The 22842-nt window shown below is 29.6% G+C and overlaps 1 protein-coding gene across 2 annotated transcripts in view; it reads right to left on the bottom strand.

Moving 5' to 3' along the window:
- LOC107439624 (SUN domain-containing ossification factor) overlaps nt 1-22504 on the bottom strand; it is a 57094-nt gene extending 34590 nt beyond the window's left edge. For both annotated transcript variants that reach the window (XM_087161313.1, XM_087161308.1), the window contains exon 1: nt 22251-22504. In XM_087161313.1, the coding sequence (XP_087017439.1) occupies nt 22251-22309 (59 nt within the window). In that variant the 5' untranslated portion in view covers nt 22310-22504. The remainder of the gene's footprint in view (nt 1-22250) is intronic.
- Between the last annotated feature and the right edge of the window lie 338 nt (nt 22505-22842).

Raw genomic sequence — 22842 nt, 5'->3', positions numbered from 1 at the left:
GGATAAAACCATGCGATTACTAAAATATTGCACATCCAAAAACGGCCATAACAATAAAGAAAGAATACGAAAAAAAAAACATTATACACTATATCTAATATATATAATTCTCTTACGTGGCTCCCAAATTTTGGCTGTATTTCTTTTCCACCGGTGGCAACGTTTGCTTTGTTTTGTTTACGTTACTATTTCTCTTACACGGCGAATCGACCTATGATTGCTGCTAAAAATATCACATGCCAAATCTAGCTGAGGTGGCTCAACATATAGCACTTTTAAAAACGGAAACTGAAATAACCAGAGAGCATCAGCTGCGGCAATCTCATACTATTAAGCTAGGCAGAAGTGAGTAGTCTCTGTCGATAGATCTCTATTTTAGTATTTTGTCGAAAGCTGTTTTTTTCACGAATTTATATATTACGAATTTATTTGACGATTTTTGATTTATATCACGAATTATACTATAGCACATTTCTAATAGGTTTAACGAATTACATGTCATTTATTTGAATTCAAATTTATTTTAATGACTTAATATTTACTAAAAAGATGTAATTTTTTTTTTTTTTTAAAGCTTTTAGCGAGCAGGGGGCGCAGACCACTAGTTTGGATAAATTACAAAACCTTTGTTTTAATACAGGTGTGCAGCGTAACCATTTTTTAGAACTTGTTGTTATATAGGTGAAATTATATGTAATTTTCAGTTCATGTAATTACACCACAGGGAAATGAACAAAAAATTACTTTTTTATAATGTAATTTCCTCTCCATTACTTTAAGATTAAATTATAACTTATCACCTATCGACTTATCATAACATACGATAAGAAATGCAAGAAATAAATTTAAAAGCCATATGTAGATAATTTACAAATTTTAATTTTATTATAATACTATAAATTAATTATAAATTAAAATAAAACCCTAAGGGATTGTATTTTAATTTTTACAGTTGTGTTCCCCTTAAATAAGCTAATTAGGTTAAAAGTTGTTTCGTGCTTTTATTGTTTTAATGCAAATACAAACCAATACCAACCCTTTGCAGTCACTATCTCAATTCACAGTTAGTCCATTATCTTGGATTTATGAATGAGTCAGTAAGCAAGTCTCCCCCGACAAAGTTAAAAAAAAAAAAAAAGTCGTGAATTGTGATCCCAGACAGATGCCCGCCTATCTTAACAAAAATGTATGCGTCAACACTAAGGTCCAAAATAGATTTTTTTTTTTTTATTTAACTTCTTTTCTATCGTAAAAAAAAAGGATGATATATGTTGTTAACTCTTACAGACTAAAATAAGTGTAACAAAATATGGCATTAAAAGATTACCACAAAAAATTGATAGAATTGTGTAAAAAAATTCTAGTAATTAGTGTAGAATTATTAAAATGAGTAGCATAAATTCATTTTTATTATTATCACACAGTACACAATTCTTGTGATAAATACAGCAATTTAAACAAGTTTATTTTCTTCCGACTTAACTAGCACTCAAGTATCAACTCTCTTTATATGTTTTTTTAATTACTCAAGAATTTTGTGAATTTAATAAAAATACGGACCTGATTTTACAAAAAAAAAGGTTCACACTTTATAAAAAGTACTTATTGTTAGCAAATAAAATAGCCTTAAAAAAATATATCGTAAAAACAGCTTAAACAAAAGAAACTTGTTAGATGTGGACAAAATGTAAATTATGTTGACGCACCTCTATATAAAATCGAAGGTCTGTGTGGATGTTCTTTTTAAACTCAAGAACGGAAGCACCGATTTGGATCGAGTCTTTTTTTACAGTTGGCAAATTTTTTATGGGGTAGTTTATAAACAATCACTCTCCGGCGTCATTTAGTTCAGGCGCAATTTAGAAAATACAAAACTTTATTGAAGAAACCTTTGTTAGAGAATAAACTTTCTTTGATATCTTTTGAATCGCTTCACCAATTGGCATGGTGTTTTTTAGTTACAGTTGGCTAATATTTTGTTTATCACTTAGCAATTTTTTCCATCCATGTACGTTGAGATGCATTTTTTTCATTATCAGACATATGATTGCTGGAAGAAGAAATTACCTGAATTTTTTAATTCACAATGCGTAGTTTTCTTCGTACTTTTTCTAGCGAACGATATTTAAAATGTTTGCTATTTCAGAATTACTTTTTAGATTATCAATTTCATACTTTCGCGTTTGCCTCAATAGTTCATTAACTCAAGTTACTATGGATTTTTTTTTTAACCTCGCGTTTTTTAAGTTTATCCGAAGTTGCGTTTACGTTTTTTTCTAACAATTTTGCGTAAAAGAAAAAAGTCATGCCCCCTGAGTGAGAACATAGGACGGGAAAAAACAAGTACTGTTAAAGGCGGAATACATGTCTCGTTAATGAGACTGAGGCTAAGTAACTAAATTTTAATTTTAGACGGGATGACAACCGTATCGTGATCTGTGGCAAAATAATCGCCAAGTCCTGGCAACTTCAAGACAGCGGCCCGCAAGAAACTAAAAAAAAAAAATCACAGAAAGCAAACCAACTAGAAAGGTATAACTCGTAGCCACCCCAGGCCAACATCGACATGTTTTTTTTTCTTCTTTTTTTTCCAAAATTTGAAAGTCTAAAATCTATTTTTGGCACCTGAGCGATTGTAATTGACGCGACAGATTACGATACGGCAGTGTTTCCCAAAGTGTGGTACGCGTACCTCCAGGGGTACGGGAACAGTTTAGCAGGGGTACGCGTTCTTATGCAAATATCTTACAACAAAAGAACATTTCAAAAAATTTTATTTAAAAACAAAGCTCTCCTTGAAAATTTACAATTAAGTATTTTTCTACTGGCTTGTTTTTGCTGAGTTAACAATTAGTATTGTCAAAAGCCAGTTGTAATTTTTAATTTTCGTGCAAATTTTTTTATAGTAAAAAGTACATTAATTTTTTTATTCGGGTACACAGCGTTAAGAAAAATTTAGAAAGGGTACACAAAAGTCATAAGTTTGGGAAACACTGCGATACGGCAATACCCCAGATTTTAACAAAGTTGCTAAAATTAAGTTCATTATCTATCAAAAGGGGCAGAGATAATTATCATTTTTTTTTTTAAATGTTAGCATGTGCTGTACTGAGCATTTTAATAACAAATTCACCAAGGTATCATACAAACATGCATGAGAGAAAAAATTAATCTACTTTCCCTTAAGCAATAAGAATTAATACTGTCTTAATTTTTGACTGTAAGGGTTTTAAATTTTGGAATGCTGGAAATTCCAAAGTATATGATAAATGTCACCTTTAAACATATATCTAGCAGGAATGAAAAACGTTGGGTGATATAATACAGAAAAAAAAACACGTGAGGTAGGATGACACAAGAGATAAAATGAGTTGTAACCTAGATAATCGAAACCGAAATCCTTTAAAATGGATCAATGTAAATAAACTTGAGTGATAACGTTTTAACAACGATGCTACACACCATCAACAAATGAGAGAAAAAGGCGTGTGCAAAGACAAACTGTCGCGCGAATTAAGATCAATATGAAGAGGCTGATAAAAAGTAAAACGTACAACAAAGATTATAACAGTTGTGAGTGAACAAAAAAAAAGATAAGTTATTCAAGACTTATAGGGTTACGTTTTTCCTTCGTCAACATTCTCTATTACAGTTGTGAAAGTGAAAATAGTGTAAAATATCCATGGCCGGATTAAGCGTAAACGGGGCCCTAGGCCATTCAAATTTTTGGGGCCCTTAGATTAGATTTTTTTCTCATATATTTTTTATTTATTCAAATATAAAAGTATTTATATATCTTTTCATTTAAGAAAGCATATTTAATATTAAAATAAATAAATAATAATAAATTAAATTTTACTTTATTTTATTAAATTAGAACTAAAAAATAATCATAAAATTTTGAAAAATCATTGTTTTTCTTAATTTGTTTTCAAAAAATCCATTTCAAGGGGGCCCCAGGCCATGGTCTAGTCTGGCCTTAAAATATCAATACGAAGTAAACCTAGATTTTTGAATGTGAAAAAGTAAGAAGCAAGAAAAGTTAGTTTTTTTAAATATGATGAAAAAATTTGTGATCCAAATTAAAGTATTTAAATTGTTATTTCTGCATTGATTTGGATTCATAATAATTTTCAAACACTGAGAACTAGCCTTTGTGAAGCAAGACTTGAGAGCAAAGTTTTTCGCTATTTTTAACAAGAAGTGTTTTTATTTTTTTTTTATTCTTTCTTTACTAATAAATACGTTTCTATTTTTGCACCACTGCATCGATAAAAAGTAGAATATAATATCAATAATATTCAATGATAGCCAAATATAATTTTTAAAATGAAATTTAAAACTTAAAAACTTATTTTTTATGAATATTTTAAAATGTAGTGTTTATAGGTATTTGTTAAATAACGAAAGATCAGTATTTTTTTTATATGAAAAAATCACAAAAAATTACCACACTTATGTTAATATGGTTTTTAAAAAAAAATCATATATGTGTTAAATAATTATACGACAATTCGGGAAATTCCGAAAAAATTGCTAATTTATTAAATAAACTTTTTATTTAACATAAAGTCATAATGGAAAATTTCTATTGTAAATAGTTTAATAAGCTTATAAAAATTCAAAATGTGTGTAGGGGTAGAATTTTGCACAAGCATATCGAAAGTTAAAAGAAAAGGTAAAAAGATACTGATAGACATAACATTTTAAAATATTCATGTATTTAAATAAAATTTAACGTCTTGAAAAGGGAACAAATCAAAAGGGCATATTAAATCCAGGCGATAAACTTAAACTTAAGTTCCAAAAACTTAAAATGGGAAACGCACCAGCATATGCTGTATTTTTGGAACCTTAATCAGATTCTCCTTTGTTTCATTCTCTGCAACGTAATTGAAATGGCCAAAAAGAAAGGGAGAAGGAATTTGATAGAAGTTAAAAACTTTCTTCAGGAAAATGGTGATGATTACATTTCAGATCAATAAATAATTTTTATAAAAATGAGTTGCTGCTTTTTTTTAATTATAAATATGATTTTAAACCTGATACACACTTCTGCAATAATACAACATAAAGGTAATATTAAATAAAGGTAGATAAAAATCTTAGTTGTCATTCTTATAAAAAAACATCACTTAGAACAACATCGTTAAGAAAAGTAATAAACAATTATGAGTAAAAAGATTATTCTAAAGTCAAACATGACTTGCAAGACATAATCAAAATGATTTAATGAAAATAATATTTTACTGATAAACATGACATGAAAATTTAAAATAACAAGAATGACTTGGAATGTTTCGTGATTTCAGGTAAAAAAAAAAGTCAAAATTAAAATCATTACTATTATGTAACAAAGAAAGGCCAAACAAAAAAGGGCATCACTAAATAAATACAAATAATAACAATGAATAACGAATTTAAGATTAAGTCTTATAAAACAATGTTAAAAAAAAAAACTTTACGTGTAACAGAAAGAAAGAGCATGATTGTGTTTTTCCTTAAAATTGCACGCAAACGCACTTACGTCATTGTGCATCTCAACTCGAAGTCAATTTTCCGATTTGATTTTTTAAATCGGGATTTAAAAACGCACCCCCTGCTTTAAATTCGCTTGGTTTCACCAAGCAGGTTTGCTGGTATTGGCAAGTGGCATTATAAACAACAAATCGGATTTTTCAAATGTTTTCTATGGGAATAACATTTGGCATGAGACTACTCGTAGTGGAAACAGTAAATAACAAAGAAAATTCATTATTCTCATTTTAATATTATCAAAAATAAAGTGGTCAAAAGTACAAAGTGACAGTTAATAAGCTATGTGAGGGAAGAAAGAATTTTCTTTATTTTATTTTATAAACGGCTTTGAATAGTCGGTTCAATACTAAGTTTACAGCTACCGATGTTCGATTCCGTAGCCCTGTAATTTTGAACTCCACCCTGAAGACAAGGGAACTCCTGGATCAAGCTAGCCTACGTGGACGATTTGTTGATGGCCCGCATTTGCGTTACATGGAGAGGAAAGCCATGGAACCTTCCTACGGTTAACCTGACGACAAGGAGACTCTAATCCATGATAGGTCTACCAATGAAGATATTTTACTTCAATAAACTATTTCATGTAAACATGAATTTAAACTTCTTAATATCACCTGATATTTAACCAAGTCTATTTTTTAATCAAAATCATTTTGAATATTGGTGAAATATAAGTTCTCCAGTGTTAAGTTTGGCCTCGAAAAGTAGCGAAGTAGTGACTACATTTTGAAAGTAGTCTATAGTCGCTACATTTAGAATAAAGTAGTTGTGGTTAACTACAATTGTAATAAAGCTGTAATTAACTACAAAAAAAAAATTTAGTCTTTCCAACCATTAAATACGAACAGTCCGAAAAGAGCAGAGAAGATTTCTGAATCCGAAGGTTGACAAGCAAAAAGCAAGCTTACTAGTTTTTAATAAATAAATTTTTAAAACCCGTATCTGTGCTTTCAAACTCGTTCTGTGGTTGAATTAGTTAAAGCTACTTTATTTAAATAAATAAATAAAATAAAAATTAGTTTATCTGTCCTATCCATAAAACTTATGATTATAATAACTCAAGAGTGTCACTCATCTTTTATGCTCTTAACAATCAATAATGATCTAATTATAAGGACAGCTGGCAGCATACTATGTTTCCAATGCTACGCTTGTAAACACACACTTTATAATAAACAAATAAATTTAATCAATGGCGAATAAAATATAAGAAACCAACTGTGCAGTTTTTAATAATAAAATACAGGTGACAATCACAACCTATCACTTTAAAATATGCTGTACAAACAAACTCATAATGATGAATGATGTATTGGTAGAGAAGAGCAATTTGATCAGCTGTTTCAAATATCTTATAAGATTATTTACTTTAAGAATTAAAATATTAAACCGTGTAAAAATATACATTAATATACAATTTAATTTCGCTTCTTCAATCACGATGGAATTTCTTTTTACATGATTTTTCGATACTTAATCCATGATGCCTCGTGTCAAATAGTTATATTATTTTTCTTTATAAGATTACGAAACAGCATTATGATTAAGAATCGGAAATGTAAGAACAGGAACGTGCCTAGGGTTTTAGCAGCCCTGTGCAAAGCCAAACATATGAACAGCATTTGTTAGGAAACACGCTCAATTTCGAAAGAGAAAATGATACAAAGCGCACTTACAAATGTTAAATACAAAAACGAACATCTTTTAATAACTTACCTAATGATCATATTTTCATGTACAAGGATTTAAAGTAGGAGGACCTAACCTTAAATACGCTAATTAATTAATGCAGAACAGTAGTGCTCAGGGGATTGAGAGCTCGCCTCCCAGTGAGGTAACCTGGATTCAAATCCCAGCGATGTCTGGTCGATACGAATTCCACAGCCGGCTTGCATTGACCTCAGTGCAGAAGTAAAATATCCTCAGTGATAGACGGATCAGACTAACCGTGGGAGGATTTCGTGGTTTTCCTCTTTATGTAACGCAAACGCGAGTTTCATCAAAATGTCCTCCAGGAAGGCAAATTTCTCCCAATACTCAAGAGTTCCCTTGTTTCCTGCATTGGGTTCAAAATTACAGGGCTACGGAGTTGAACATTGGTAGTCGTAAACTCAAAATTGGATCCGCTGTTCAACTCAAATAAAATAAAAATTAATTAATGCAGACGATATTGTAAGTTACAAAATGACTCAAAACCACGCTTTCTCTAAAAAAAAAACGTACCCTTTTTTCGACAAATTTGATTTAGATTACATGTTATTAAAATTGAAATTAATTTCTCTCAACAAGTGTACAATAGCCAGTTGATCTCAATTTATTCCGGGGAGAACTCTAAGTCTTTTCGATAAAAATTACAAGGGTTTCAAATCCATTCTGCAGAAATTAAGACAAAACTGAACAGTAATATGTTTATTAAAAAAAATAACTAAATGAAAAAGGGCAATTTCCTTCCTCCTATGAATGAGGCAAAAAAAAAATTTTCTTCATTAATTTTTTTTTTTTTTATTTAACTCTTTAAGTGAGGGAAAAAAATATATTTGTTATTCTACCTTAATTTAGCAGAGCTCCGTCTAGGTCACACCAATTATTAAGAAAAAGTTTACTTAATGCTCAATTAACACACCTCACATCATAATTCTTTCTGGTATTACGAGAACGAGATGACGCCAGGAGGTAATTAATTATTCTATGAATAATTACGATAGAAAAGAATAGCATGCCAAAATATCTCCGACGCCAAATAATTTCAAGGTGAAGAGTAATAAAAAAGATGGGTAATATCATAGGTTTGAAGAGAAGGCTGAAACAAAATAGCTGTGAATAAGCGTTGACTCCGACCAGTTTTATAGGAATATGAGCTCTACATAAAGAGGACAAGGACTTTCTTTGGCTCCATTTGAAAAAAGAAAACAGGAAGCCAGACTAAGGTTGAAAAACTCAACTCCTCATAAACAAGAAGTGGATGAAAAAGTTCCAAGAAAAACAGGAAGAATTCACATGAAAATGTTCTCGGTTTACACGAAGAAAAAATTTTCTATTGAAAATTTATTCGCAGGATAATTGAAAAGCAGTGAAGTGAAAAATATTCTTCCTTCTCAAATTATTGTTATAGTTTAGAAACTCCTCTTTGTTTAGAAATTAAAAAAATTATTGTTGCAGACGATTTCTTTTTTTCTTTCTCTTTTATTTCGCAAGTGTTTTGAGCAGTGAAGTAGTGAAACTACTGTAATCGACACTTTTTTTCGCAGAAGTAGAGCGATATAAAAAAACAGTAGTTTGTAGCGATTTCTGGCTACTACTTTTAACGTTTGTTTAGAGAAGAAACACGGTTCTAATACGGCAACTAATTTTTCGAATTTGATGGGGACAAAATCTACGTGAGTCCGACAATAAATGCAATTAAATTAACCCTGTGATTATAGCTGAGCGTTAACAGAAATTGCGTATTTAAAATCAAGTATAACTAATATTTAAACCCCATTACGAAAAATAGATAATTAATCACACTTTTACATGCGACATTGATGATATTTCAAACATAGATGTTATTTCAAAGGAAAAAAACGCATTTCCAATGTACATTTTCTTGGAGGAAATAAAAGAGCATTAAATAATTACAAAATTGCAAGTATTTGACAATTTCGCATTTCTTAAATTAAATATTCCCTGTCGAAAAAGTCATAAAAAAAGTTGAAGGTCAAATGAACAAATTAGAAAAAAATATTTTGGTTGTTGAAAAAAATGTCTTAATTATTCCCTTAACTTCAATGTAAGCCAATCTTTTATTCAAAACCATTCTGAACATAGGTGTTAATTAAGTTCCCCAGCAAAGCCTATACTTGCGGGTTACTGTTTCCGGTGTATTTTGAAGCCATTTGGCTGACAACGTGATCGTTCTGTTTTGAGACTAGCTTAGTATTTCTTGTATACGTGTATTTGTATCTGATGTATTATTGGTGTTTAAAAAAAGAATCGTAATTTGTCACTTCTTATCTTGTTAACAAAATACCAACTTCGAAATTTAAACCTAAATGATAATTTGTAAAATGAACTTAATCTCGCTGTTCCAACAATATGCTGACAGTATGATGGTGAAGTGAAATTTAACTAAAAAAAATTCCTCTTCAAAATCCCTAGAATTATTTAATATTTTATGAAATACTGCAGATTTGAGCCCAGAAATGGTATAAATTATTTATTTTATTAAAAACTAAATTATCTGTTTGAAAATACCGCAGAATAAGCAGCTGTATACTTTCTAACCGGAAGTAAAGCAGGTCAAGAACTCGAGATAGTTGTTCACACTGATATCAGGGACTAATATAATTAAAAACATATCGGCCAGGCGATACAGATTCGGACCAACGGCAAGTAAATTTTTCCGTGTTCCGTTGAGGGTGGGTCGGAGGTTCATAGCATTTACAGTTAAAAGTCGACAAAATCTATTACACATAATAGAAATTATTTTTCACACAATCTTAACTTCTAACATTATTCTAAATTAATTAAGAGATACAGAAAATGATGCATAACATCGACCGAGTACACAGGAATTAAAACTAGTTATGAATGATGATTTTCATAGAATAGATCATAACACAGTTTGTAATCAGAGTTCTAAACTAGATTTAAAGTAAAATTATAGTTAATTAATAAAATTGACTTTTCTTTTTTATAAATTATTATATCAGAAAATTCATCAAACAATAATTATTCAAATTCCGAATAAACTCAAAAGAATAGTTTGGGGAAAAAATCTAAAAGTAAATTTTTTTTTTTTTATCTTTAATTCTACCTGATAGATAAGCGTAAAAAACAGACGGGTTTAAGGATCAAAATATCATGTCAAATTGAGAAACCAAGAGGTATTTTACGCACTTTTATAAAATGTAAATAAATTTTTCCCGCTTAATGCATTATCAAGCCGAAGTGCCTTATCAGATTACTCAAAAGCAACAATTGTTAGGGCGCTTTTTCATTACACGACACGATAACGACAAAACGGATCCGATTGTCGGCGAACGACAGAGGGTCAAGTAAAATACATGGTCAGCAACGGAGCGCTTTTTCACTCACCGATACGATAACGATTATGTCGTATCCGACAAGGCGATATCGTTTGTCGGAATCGAATGTCGGTTAGGCAAGCAAATTTCTCCTCAAATCGTGGCGATTTTATTAGTTGCTGTGTATCTTTCCTGTTTTTATCTCCTCTTTTGATATCATTATTTTATTCTTTTAATCAATTTTAATCTTTTATTAGATCATGTCAAATGTAAAATTTGAAAATAAAAGTTTTATATAATTTATTCTCATGTCTGGTTATAAATTTTTAATTTTATGAAGTTGCATTTTTTACATTATAGTGAGGTTGAAAAGCTTAAACAATCATAAAAGTTTCATTGAAAATTTTTATAAATTCATTATATGCTTTAATGAAGAAATGGTATTTTGTATAATAGTAATGGTTTGATAAGAAGGTAAATAAAGACCATTATGTATTTCAAACAGAACTCGATCTAACTACTGGTTTCTGCTTGATTGAATAATAAAAAGTCTGCTCCCTGATTCAAGTGAAACATTTTTTGAAACATGGTAGAGCGGCTTCATAAGATAAATTTGATAAAACTCATTTAAACAATCATCTAAAAAGATTATTCTAAATGAAACTAATATTTTAACGATTTAAAAAAAAAAACGTTAATACTTTAAAACATTTAAAGAATTTAAGTAATGTTAAGTGATTACAGACGTAAGTTGGCGAGCAGACGCCAACTCAAAAGCCATATAAAAATTATTCCTCATTAACATCATTCTTGTTCTTGGTTTCTCTCATTCGGACGTAATTAAAAAATTTATTTGGGACTTTTTGTAGCTTATGGAAAAGCACATAAAAATCTTCTTCAACATATCTTGCCTCATTTATTTCGTTCGTACTTACGTTGTTGCAAAAGTTGCGCCAATAAAGGCTGTAGATTAGCGGCACTTAAAAACCGCCAAATCTGTAGCTGCGGTGGCGTCAATACGTAAGTACCATTTCGTGCACCCAAAAACGTTTCTGCACTGCTAACTTTTTTCTTCTAAAATAAAGTAAGAAGTTTGAGACGACGATTATCATCCGGCATATTTAAAGTTTGCAGAAAAAAATCACAGCAGAACACAAGCAACTGCTCACTTGTTGGGTCTTTGTGCCAACTAAATTAAATGAATGCCAATTTCCGATACTACAAATAATTTTATCAAAAAAAATAACATATTTTATTTCTTAAACATTTTAGAACACAACAACATTTATTATATATCTAACTCCGTTGCCAAAACGAATTCAAAACTAAAACTTATAATTTTTCAAAACACGTTCAAATAAATTATTTAAATTTTATGTCTCTACACACTCAAACTCAATACATTGAATGAACAAGAATTTCTACTTCTCGGACTAACGATATCGGACAAGAGAAAAAACAATTGCTTGAACGATCCGACAAAGACATAGTCGTTCACACATTTGTCGTCCGATTTTGTCGGTATCGTGTCGTGTAATGAAAAAGCGCCCTTACTTCAATGAAATATTAACATTGATCGATAAGACTAGATAAAAATGATTATAAGAACCATGAGATTTTAAGCGGTTCAGCAAACTGAGTACAAAATTCACATATATCATCGAAATTAATTATTTATAATTAATGGGATGAGCTAGTGATACTTATTATATATACTTAGCTGCCAACATGGATAGAAAAAAAAAACCGAGTACATTTTACAAAATAGTATAAATTTAAAGAAAACTGTTGCATAATATAATAAATATTTTACATATACGGAATTTCATGGATTTTTATTGTCATAAAAATGCAACAGTTCCGAGTAAAAATAAACTGAGCGCTATAAATGAGGCTTGCTTCATTATGTATTAGTAATACTTATTTAAATATTCAAGCAAGTAATAAACCAGGGTAGGCAAAAAAACAGGTTTTTTGGCAAAAAACCAAAAAACCATTTTTTGGCAAAAAACCAAAAAAACCATTTTTTGGTTTTTTTTTCTTAAAAAACAACCAGATTTTTGGGAAAAAAACATGGTTTAAACCATGCCAACCATGCATTAAACTGTTCAAAAATTATATTTCTGGAGGGATATCTTTAGGATACTTACTCAGATTTAGAGAATTTTGTAATATGTATGAAAACTAGGAGAATTATTATTAAACCAGAAGACTGGAAAATCGGGCACTCTACTGGTAAATCCAATAAAATTGGCAACTATTTTATAAAAATGTCTATATTTCCATAAATATTTAAGCTAAGTTTGCGAAATTTAATGAAGCTATTGCAAATAACAAGCAAAGTAATTGATGCAAGTCACAAGTTTATTATTTGACTTTTTAGCATAGGGTGTTCAAAAATACTTGTTTTCTTTCGTAATTTATTGTCAGTCCCTCAAACCTCTGAAAGCTCTATACTTTATAGGTATGAAAAATCGCATTAAATAAACACTCATAAAGTTACAAATTAGTAATCTGAGTATTTTTTGAGAAATTGAAAAAAAAATGTCAAAAACTGTGTCTCTTCCAGTATAGTAAGGTAGTGTATATATAATTATATACTTAAGTTCCTTTCTAAAAAAAAAATAATAAAAAAATTTAAAAAAAATTTTCTTTAATTTTTCCCAAATGGATGGTCAAATGCATGACATTTCCTTCCAATTAAATAAATAATCGACTAATGTGAACTTCTGCTAGTGCAGATAAGAGTTTTTGTCCTTGAGAGTCTGCAAAAGCTAGAGACTAACAATTAATAAAGTTAAGTATCTTAACACTATGAATTGTGACTTGTCTGAATGAAGTTTTTGAGCGGAATCAGAGGTTTTCTCAATGACTCCAAACTTCTGGCAGACACGAAAAAACTCTCTGGTGGGTTTTTTCATAATTGCACTTTATTATTAACAAATCAGCTCTAAATAATAAGATTAAAATAGAATTTTGTTTAAAAAAACCATACTGCATACAGTGAAATATTTATATTATCATTATTTGTGTTTTAAAAATTTTTAATTAACCTTTTCAAAAAATATATTATGAGAAATTGTAAATAATGTACTAAGGCACGATTTCCAATTTTTTTTTTGCTGCGGAACCCTAAATGATCGACAATTCTTTGGGAGGAACCCGGTGACGTAATGAATAAATTCCTTTAGCAATTGTGAACATATAAATTAACGAGAAACTAACTTTTATGACAATATGTAAGGATCAAAATTTATAATTATTTTGAAAACATGTAATGTTTAAAATTTGACTAATCACTTTTTTATAAAAATATGTAATAATCAAATTTTATGACACGAAGGCTTAACTTGAAATATGCTAATTAATTAATGCCGTGGTGGCTCAGGGAATCGCCTCCTAATGTGGTGGCCGGGTTCGAATCCCAGCGATGCCTGGTCGATACGAATTCCTCACTCGGCTTGCACCGACCTCAGTGCATACTTAAAATATCCTTAATGATAGACGGATCATGGGTTAGAGCCACCTTGTCTTCTTTGGGAGGAACCCCGTGACTTAATGAATATATTTCATTAGCAATTGTGAACATATAAATTAACGAAAGACTTTAACTGTTTGAAAATATTTGGCGAATAAAAAAAGAATGAAATAATTTTATCATATCCTTTTATCAATATTAGTCATAAAGTTGAGTCAGACAGTTGCAATCACGGATCTAGAGGGGACATCTAATCAAGTTCTCAACTTGATTTTAATGTATGCATGAACTGAAAATTATTGAGCTGAAATATGATTTCCATTAAAACAAAACCGGTAAATAGAGAAAAACGTTAAGAATAGTCATCAGAGAAACATGTCTTCAATATTGAATATGGTTATTCTTATTCTATGCGAAATAGAAACGACATTTTTCCTAAATACTTATTCTTTTCATAATTCATTCATTAGTTTGTCATTAGAAAAACATAGTTTTCAAATTTCTTTCCTTTCAAGCACTTATTTTAATTAAATACTTTCATAAACACAACGGAAACGTTAAATAAATAATGGACTATTAACTAGATATAAATTTAATTACAGAATTCGAAAATCATAACTGGTTGGAAAAAAAAACATAATCCTCGGAATCCCCTGGATTCCACTGTACTAAGGCGTTCTCACAAAAATTTTAGATACTAATTTACAATACAATTGAAATTACAGTTACATCTTAAATACTATTTTCCCAATTTCATTATATACAGTTACAGATAATACTTTTAAAATATAGCACCTTTTAAATGAAGAAATACTTGTTCTAAAATCTTTGTTTTCATGTATTCCTTGTTGTTGAAATACTTAGAGTTTAACCTGGAAAGTTTCTTTAACTGTAACACATAATAATACAGTTGGATAGATAATGCAGTGCAACATTGCATAAAAACATTTCTCATGATGAAATTTTACTTTGAAAATTGATATGTTCCATTTTAATTTACATAAATAATTTATTTCTCACTTAAACGTTTAGTAGTTTTTTATAATTCCTCAACAGAATGGGTTCATCCAACAAAGATAATTGGAACCTATTACTGTAATAAAAAATATTACTCATTTATCAATGTAAATGACATTTTTTAATAATGAAATGTATTAATAGTTATGGTTATTAAAGGCTTAGTTATTAATTAAACTAACGGTATTTATTAATGCAGCAAGACTTACTCTCAATAATATAAAGAATTAAAATAATTATGAAAAACTAGTTTGAAAAAATCTAATTAAACTTTGAAAAAAACGCGGGTTTTTACAACCTTGACTTCTGGTGAACACCAATATATTTAAACATTCACCCTACAGCTTTGTTTCATAAACAATTAAGTATATAAACTGCTGCGATTTTTAAAAAGTTAGATAATTTTAGTACAATATTATTACGAATCGCAGGTTACGAATAGAGCATTTAAATATGTAATTTTAGCTTTATTTGTGTCGATTTTATTGCTACCGCAAATCTAATATACTTTTCAGTGGTTATGTGTGAAATTTTGCTTCAGTTCAGTGAAATTTCGATACTTTTGATATATATATATATATATATATATATATATATATATATATATATATATATATATATATATATATATATATATATATATATATATATATATATATATATATATTGTTCATGTATTTTAATACGTAATCAATTATTACTACACTCTAATTACGAATCACGTATTTAAGTAATCACTTTATCTATGCCGATTTTATCGTATAAATCTAGGAGGTCTTCCTATCTTTTTATCGGTATTTAATGCAACGCTTTTTCTGGTGGTTTTGAAAATCCTGATTAAATTCTGCCCGAGAAATTAAATTCTGTTTCAGGTTTTTTGTAGCATAAAAAATGCTTAAAAAAGATTTGTAAAACTTCTTATAATAAAATTAACAAAAGTCTTAAATTTGAAGTTTATTCCCCACTAAATGCTGAATCTTATTTTTCGCTATAATTTAAAACATTTTAACCCCTATAAACTTTTTTTTTTATTGTTAGAATTTGTGTTAAAATTGACCCCTGCATGTTATAAAAAAAATACTTTTTTCCCCATTGGTTTTATGCATTTCGATTGCTTTTTTTTTTTCTTTTTTGATAAGATATTCTTCAAAAAAAAAGTAATCAATTTTTTATTCTTCAAGTTTAAATAAAATCTAATGTTAAATAATTAACGTTAAAATATTAAATTTTATGAAAACATGCCAGTAAGTTAAATGATAAAAAGAATTTAGCTCCTATAGAACACTGATATTTTTATAAAAATTACTATAATTGTTATAAAAATGTCTGAGGTCTAAATACTTTGGCATGCAGACCTTCATTGATCAATCTACTGCCTGAGAGGCTCTTCACTCAAAAAGGTTGTACCACTTTAATGCAAAGAAAAGTTAACGTCAGAGGTTCTGTTCAGTTAAGAGAACTTAATTTTCAATTTTCGTAATGTAAAAACATGAGCAGTAGAGTTACTCACTTCCGATATCTCTAATCTACATGTGCTCCCTGAGCAGTGTTAAACCAAATAAGTAACAGAATTCATCAAAGCAGCCCCAACGACATACTTTCTCTAAATATTAAGAAAAGAAGCCCTTCTAAAAGAAATTCGAATACAAAAAATAAAGGCAAAGATGCTTCTCAGGGCCGAAATGTGACAGCCATTACTTCTCTCTTTTGGAATACTGGTGACCTGTGTAGCTCCAAGTAAACTAAACTAAAAAACCAAGTTTGGTTAACTTTTGTAGACTAAAACTATGGTGACAGAAGAATATGTTTTCGTAATTGTTGAGGCTGGTGCTTCAACCTACTCCTTAAATTACTACAAATGTAAATGTTATGCCTTATTCTTCACTACGGAGATCATGATAAATCACCTCTGGCATAATTGTTGAATTAAAACATTCTGTCACTGTCAAATTCGAAATGTCACACAAAATGAAGAGAACAGGTGTGAAACCGTGGAGCTAAATTTGTGGGAAAACAACACTAGAACTAAACTCATATTTGCTTATACCACTTCCAGCATTTTACCATTGACCCCAATTCTTGAACATGTCCTTGGTAAAAATAAAATTATTGGTGATTTCAATAGACTATCTTTGAGATAGGGTTATAAAGACACTGATTCACAGAGGAAAGCAATGGAGGACTTTCACTGTAACTCCATCACGAGGCATACTTTTATTCTGCTCAAGGGTGAAAATATTAATCCAGATTTTGCCATTGCACATACAATCATTGCTTTAAAAATATCATTGAATTTGTTGGAATCTTACAGTGGCTATATCCATAAAATTCTCAGTGTTAAGCATTTCCCTTGAACTACTTCTTCTGGCCCAATATTACGATAAATGACTCTTAGAGATACTCCAGAAATTAGTTACCTTGCCTTCACGGAAGACATTGGTATATTCTAAACCAGGGTTGGAATTTTTGCCGGCAAAAAGGGGTTTTTGCCAGGACAGTGGCAAAAACCTGGTAAAAACCGGCAAAAACCAAATTATCTAAATAGCTGATTAAATATTATTACAAAATACTTGAAACAAATTTAACTCAATCATAAGGAATAATAATTTTGATACATTACATGAAAAAATTATTTTTAACATATTAATAATTAATATAAGGGTAATAATTTTTAAAAGATTGAAAGTTTTTGATCTCTTTTCATTTTAGAATCCTAAAATAAATGTTTTTTTACAAATAAATAAATATTATTATTTGTATAATATTATTATTTATTATAAAAAATTATTATTTGTACAATAATTAACTACACATGTTGATAGATATTTTATGCTTTAAATTATAGTTATATTAATTTAAAATAAGTTCATTTCTCTGGAAAAAAGAGAATAATCGCAAATGTTCCAATCAATAATGTTTTAAACTACTAAAATGATATATTATTACATTATCATTTAATTATGGAATAATAATTTTGTTAATTTTTTTGTAATTATTTATATTCATAGTATATATTTCAATTTTAGGAATAATTTTGTATCAAAAATGTGTTTTTGTCCTCTCATCTTGGAAAATATAGGTTTTTGCCACTTTTTGCCAATTTGCTTGGCAAAAACCTGTTTTTGCCAGGACGGTTTTTACCGGTATTTACCATGGTTTTTTCCTCCTGCGGCAATATCTTGCCAACCCTGTTCTAAACAGATCAAAATATTAACACTGCTAATATTAATATAAATGATGCCACGATCCTTCTTGAGGAATGATGAAAGGAAAACTATGATTGTCAATACTGAGAAGATGGTTTACCAAATATTTGCTTAGTCAACCAAAGACCACTAAAATATCATTAGATATAAAAATCAGGATCTATGCAAACAAGATAATTTTGGATAACTAGTTGTGTTCCTTGATAATAAATTATCATAGAAGAAACTTGCAGAAGAGACTGGAGAAAGAGAAAAAGGAAGGCTTGGCCTCTTGGGGATTCTCACCAGACATTCTGACCACTGTTAATTATGTGAGATCTGTTCTAGAATATGGCGGCAAATTTCTAGCCACAGCCGTTAATATTTTGCCCCGTTAGTTGTTGTGACTAAGTTGGCAAGGTCCAAAATAAAGCTGCGAAATTTATTACCTCTGCAACCTGTTCCACGCCTATTAGAAATTCAAACAAGCCTCAAACCTCTGGGTGCCCATAGAGAGAGAGAGAGAGACAGTTTGAAAAGTGTAGGAGGCCTGTTCTAACTGAAAAATGACACACCATTTGTTTCTTAAAAAAATGCAAAAGACCTTATGTCCAAATTAGTGATCCAAATGTTAACAAAAATCTCTCCAATATTTTTGCCTTCGAGAGATATTTCCACCTACTTTCAGAATCCTAACTATGAATCTCTCTATTGATGCCCAACAAAGAAAAAATTATACCATCCCTGCTCTTGTACTTGAAGTTATTGCAAATAGATACCCAAAAAGTTTTTTGCTCCATATCTATATAGCTGACTGCCTTATTCTCAATCCCACTTAAACGGACCTGTCCGAACAGATTGATTTTTCTCAGAATTGTTAATGGACAATACTATCTCGAAAATCACCTTCGCCATATAGACATTTTTAAACTCTACAGATTACTCTCCGGGTTCCTCAAGAGAGAATATGAACTTCAATTACTTAACAGTTTTTCCAACCCTAATTATTTGATCATTGAGTCTCTTTACATGAAGGCTATTTTGTGCTAGGGTCATTGAAAAAAAGAGACCGCTGCAACCGGCTATTCATCGTAGGATAAAAAAGTGATGTAAAAATAATATATTTAAATTTAATACTGTTAATTAACCAGATAAAATTCAATGCAACCCAGAGCATCCTAATACAGGTATTCACACAATATACTTTTGTGAGGCACTTGCATTTGACAAAAACAATGAAAGCTTTACACCTTCAGCCCTTGTTGAGTTTGCACTAATGAAAAAGATCTAACAACAAAATGAAAGATATCTAAGAAGGTAAAGGGAGCAGATCCTTCATCTAAAACACATCCAAAATAAATTTTTTAAACAAAGCTTGATTGTTTCAGTATATAACGGTCAAGACTACAAGGAAAACAATTTACAAAGCTGTAAAATAAAAGCAAAAATGCAAAATAATGTATAAAATGTTTAAAAATGAGTTAGTCTTTTGCTTTTCTCTTTAAAATACATTGACTGAAAAAAATGTGTTAGCTTTATTTATGATTTAGCTTTGTATTAAGGCCTAATTGTTCTACAAACTTCTAAGTATCAGAGATTTTACTAGATTTTGAAAACTACAGGGGCATAGAACCTAGAAATTCCAACTTTCTAGTTCTTTTTTCACTATAAAAGCGAGTCCTCATTTAAAATATGCATTTTTACTTTTTAGCGATCTATTAAAATGCATGTTTTTAATTATTTTATCTGTTGATAACCAATTCAAAGAACTTCAAAACAAGAAAAAGTTATATGAACAATCAAGCATATATGACTGATTATACCTCTGCATCAAGGAAAAGCAACAATATAATATGGTCGTTAAAATGATTATAATTTTCTCTTTGAGCTACGAATAAAGAAAAAAAAATTTAATCTTAAATTAGGTTATAATTTTACTTCAAGCTATTGTTTTTTGTGCTGGAGCATTATGCATTCCTTGGGAAGTTTTATAACTTATCTTTTGAGTCCCTTCTAGAATTTTTAGTATACTTGATATGTTGTAGCACATAAGTGGAAACACTGAAATATTATCACTAAAACACCTTGATGGCTTATTAATGGTGAAAACAGCACAGCAAGGCTCAGAAGTAAGGGTAGTCTATTTATCCAAGACCACTAAAATTTGACTCTGATCACAATATTATAAATCATCGGCAGTTTCTCAGATCAGCAATCGATATAAAGAGATTCTCTGGACTACTTCGGTTTTTTGGTTTGCATATTTGTCAAAAAATAGCATATTTCATCGTAATAGTGAGCTAAATTACAGTGATAACTCCTATTATGAACTCTCTCACAAAACAAACACCTCTTATGATGAACATATTTTTATTTCCCTGGGAATCTTCCATGATTTAACAATTGTGTACATTCTCCTAAAAACGGGCACTTCCTTTACTGGACGTAGACAGTCATTTATGCCCCCAAATGTTATTCTCTATCTTTGTAAACCAGAGACCAATTTTTTTAAACTTGAAAAAAAAAACTGTTTCTGCTTTAAATTCTAAGGAAATTAAATATGCAAATTTCCATCATTTTTAAGGATGTAAAATTTTTTACCTTATCCACAACTAAAAATACTAAACTATTTCACTACTAAATAATTAATCATTCTCCTTCCACCTTCTTTTATCTTCGCAAAGAAAGGAGAGAAAATGCTCATGTGAAGTACTTTAGACAGTATCATCTTTTGATCTTTTCGACTAGAAGATACTGTTTAGGAGACCCTACAAGATGCCTTAAATGCTCTTAATTTCTCTTCCCCAATGAAAATTCCTTTCTATTCATTATCAGTTTGGATGTACATTTATTTAGACTATTGAAAGATGACCAGTTGTGATTAAGACAACTCCATAGAGCCTCATGCCTTACTGCTCTTTATTTCTCCGTGCATAGTGCGGAATTTATTTTCAAGGAGGTATTACCAAGTTTTATTAAGTGATGGGGCAGTGTTAGGGATGTAAACCTAATAACTGAGGTTCCATTGTATATTTATTGTAAGTTTTCCCAAATATCCACTATCCTTAAATTCTATTAGCTTTTTAAAAAGAAATTAATACAAACATATAAACAAACCAACAAAAATGTACACATTAGTCTTTCAATCTTTTCTACTCTATAAAGGCTTGATCATTACAATACAAACTCAAGAGCTCAGAGAGAATATTGAAACACAAACAATCAAACAGGAATATACAAGCAGACATATGAGCAAAACACTCAACAAGAGTTTATATTGAATGAATTCCACATTTGTTAATGAATTTCCTAACTGCCACAGAATTTTGAATTTTTGCAGAACGAACATAGATCTTTAGCAATCCCTGGAGCTTTAATTGTTATAATAAAGGCAACCACTAAAATTAGGGAGCAGATTAAGATTCATGATTGACAAAAATTGGGTCATGAAAATCTAAGCAACCACACCATTTGAAGCAACAAGAGGTAGAATCAATTTAATAATTTGCAAAATCTATCATTAGAAAATACAATGACAACACACAATTTGTCTATCATTTGTCATGATAAGTTATTCATTTTTTTTTTCAGGACAAATTATTGCTGGTTTTAAACTAAGGAATAATTAAGAGATTAATTGAAAAATATTCTTTTCCTGCAGTTTTTTTTCTTTTCTATTTTTCAAAAAAAGGCTATACACTTCTATTATTGTTTTGAAAAGAACAAGTAAATTGACAATTTAAATTTCACTATAAAATCAAGTTTTAAAATTTGAAACCCTTTTCATCAATTAAAAATAATTTAGACGATTTAAATAATTTTGAAAACAAATATAAATTTAATGATTCATGGGGTTTACAATACAAAGGCAAATCTGCTACTATTAAACTGTTAAAAATTCGCAGAGAATATTTTTAATAAGCATGCAATCACGTCTGTAAATAATAACAAGCAGAAAAAAATTAATTACTATTCACCAGTGATTTTATAATAAACATTAAAATTATTGTTTTGACAGAAACTTACCAAAGTAAACACAGTATGTTTATAAAAAGAAGTCTTTTAGATACGCAGATTCCTTTCATGTTTGCGCACTGTACACATTGTAAAAGAATAATCTATATAAATTAGAAGAAAACGCATTTATTTCATGAACTTCATCAAAACTTACTAACATGCTTTATTAAAGTTTAAAACTGACGTGTAACCATGTAACAGCGACATGTAAAATGACAGATTGTTGTTCATTTGTGGGCATTTTAAATATCGATTTAATATACTTCGGCAAAAACAATAATCGATTAAAAGATATCGATCGATTCTACATATCGAAGACTTTCCTTAATCTTATTGGTATGTTCAAAGAAAGCTAAAAGCTACTCTAAAGAAATAGCATTTAAGGATAAAAAAATTGAATCACGTGGTATTGGTATTCCATTGCTTTCGCCTTTTTTCAGGCCCTTCTCACTGAAGACAAATTTTTTACAAATTGTATGAGGAAAAGAGCCTGATTGGCTAGTTTTTCGCAGGTATATATTTTTCAACAGTCAATCCAATGGATAGTGTTTTCAATATAAATATAAACAATAACAATCTCGAGCTCAATATTTGCACCAGT

The sequence above is a fragment of the Parasteatoda tepidariorum genome, chromosome 1 (assembly GCF_982258835.1).
Source record: "Parasteatoda tepidariorum strain Cologne lab strain chromosome 1, Ptep-v5.0, whole genome shotgun sequence".
In the NCBI taxonomy this organism is placed as follows: Eukaryota; Metazoa; Arthropoda; class Arachnida; order Araneae; family Theridiidae; genus Parasteatoda; species Parasteatoda tepidariorum.
The sequence above is the reverse complement of the archived record's forward strand: the minus strand, read 5'-3'. Positions and strand labels throughout refer to the sequence as shown.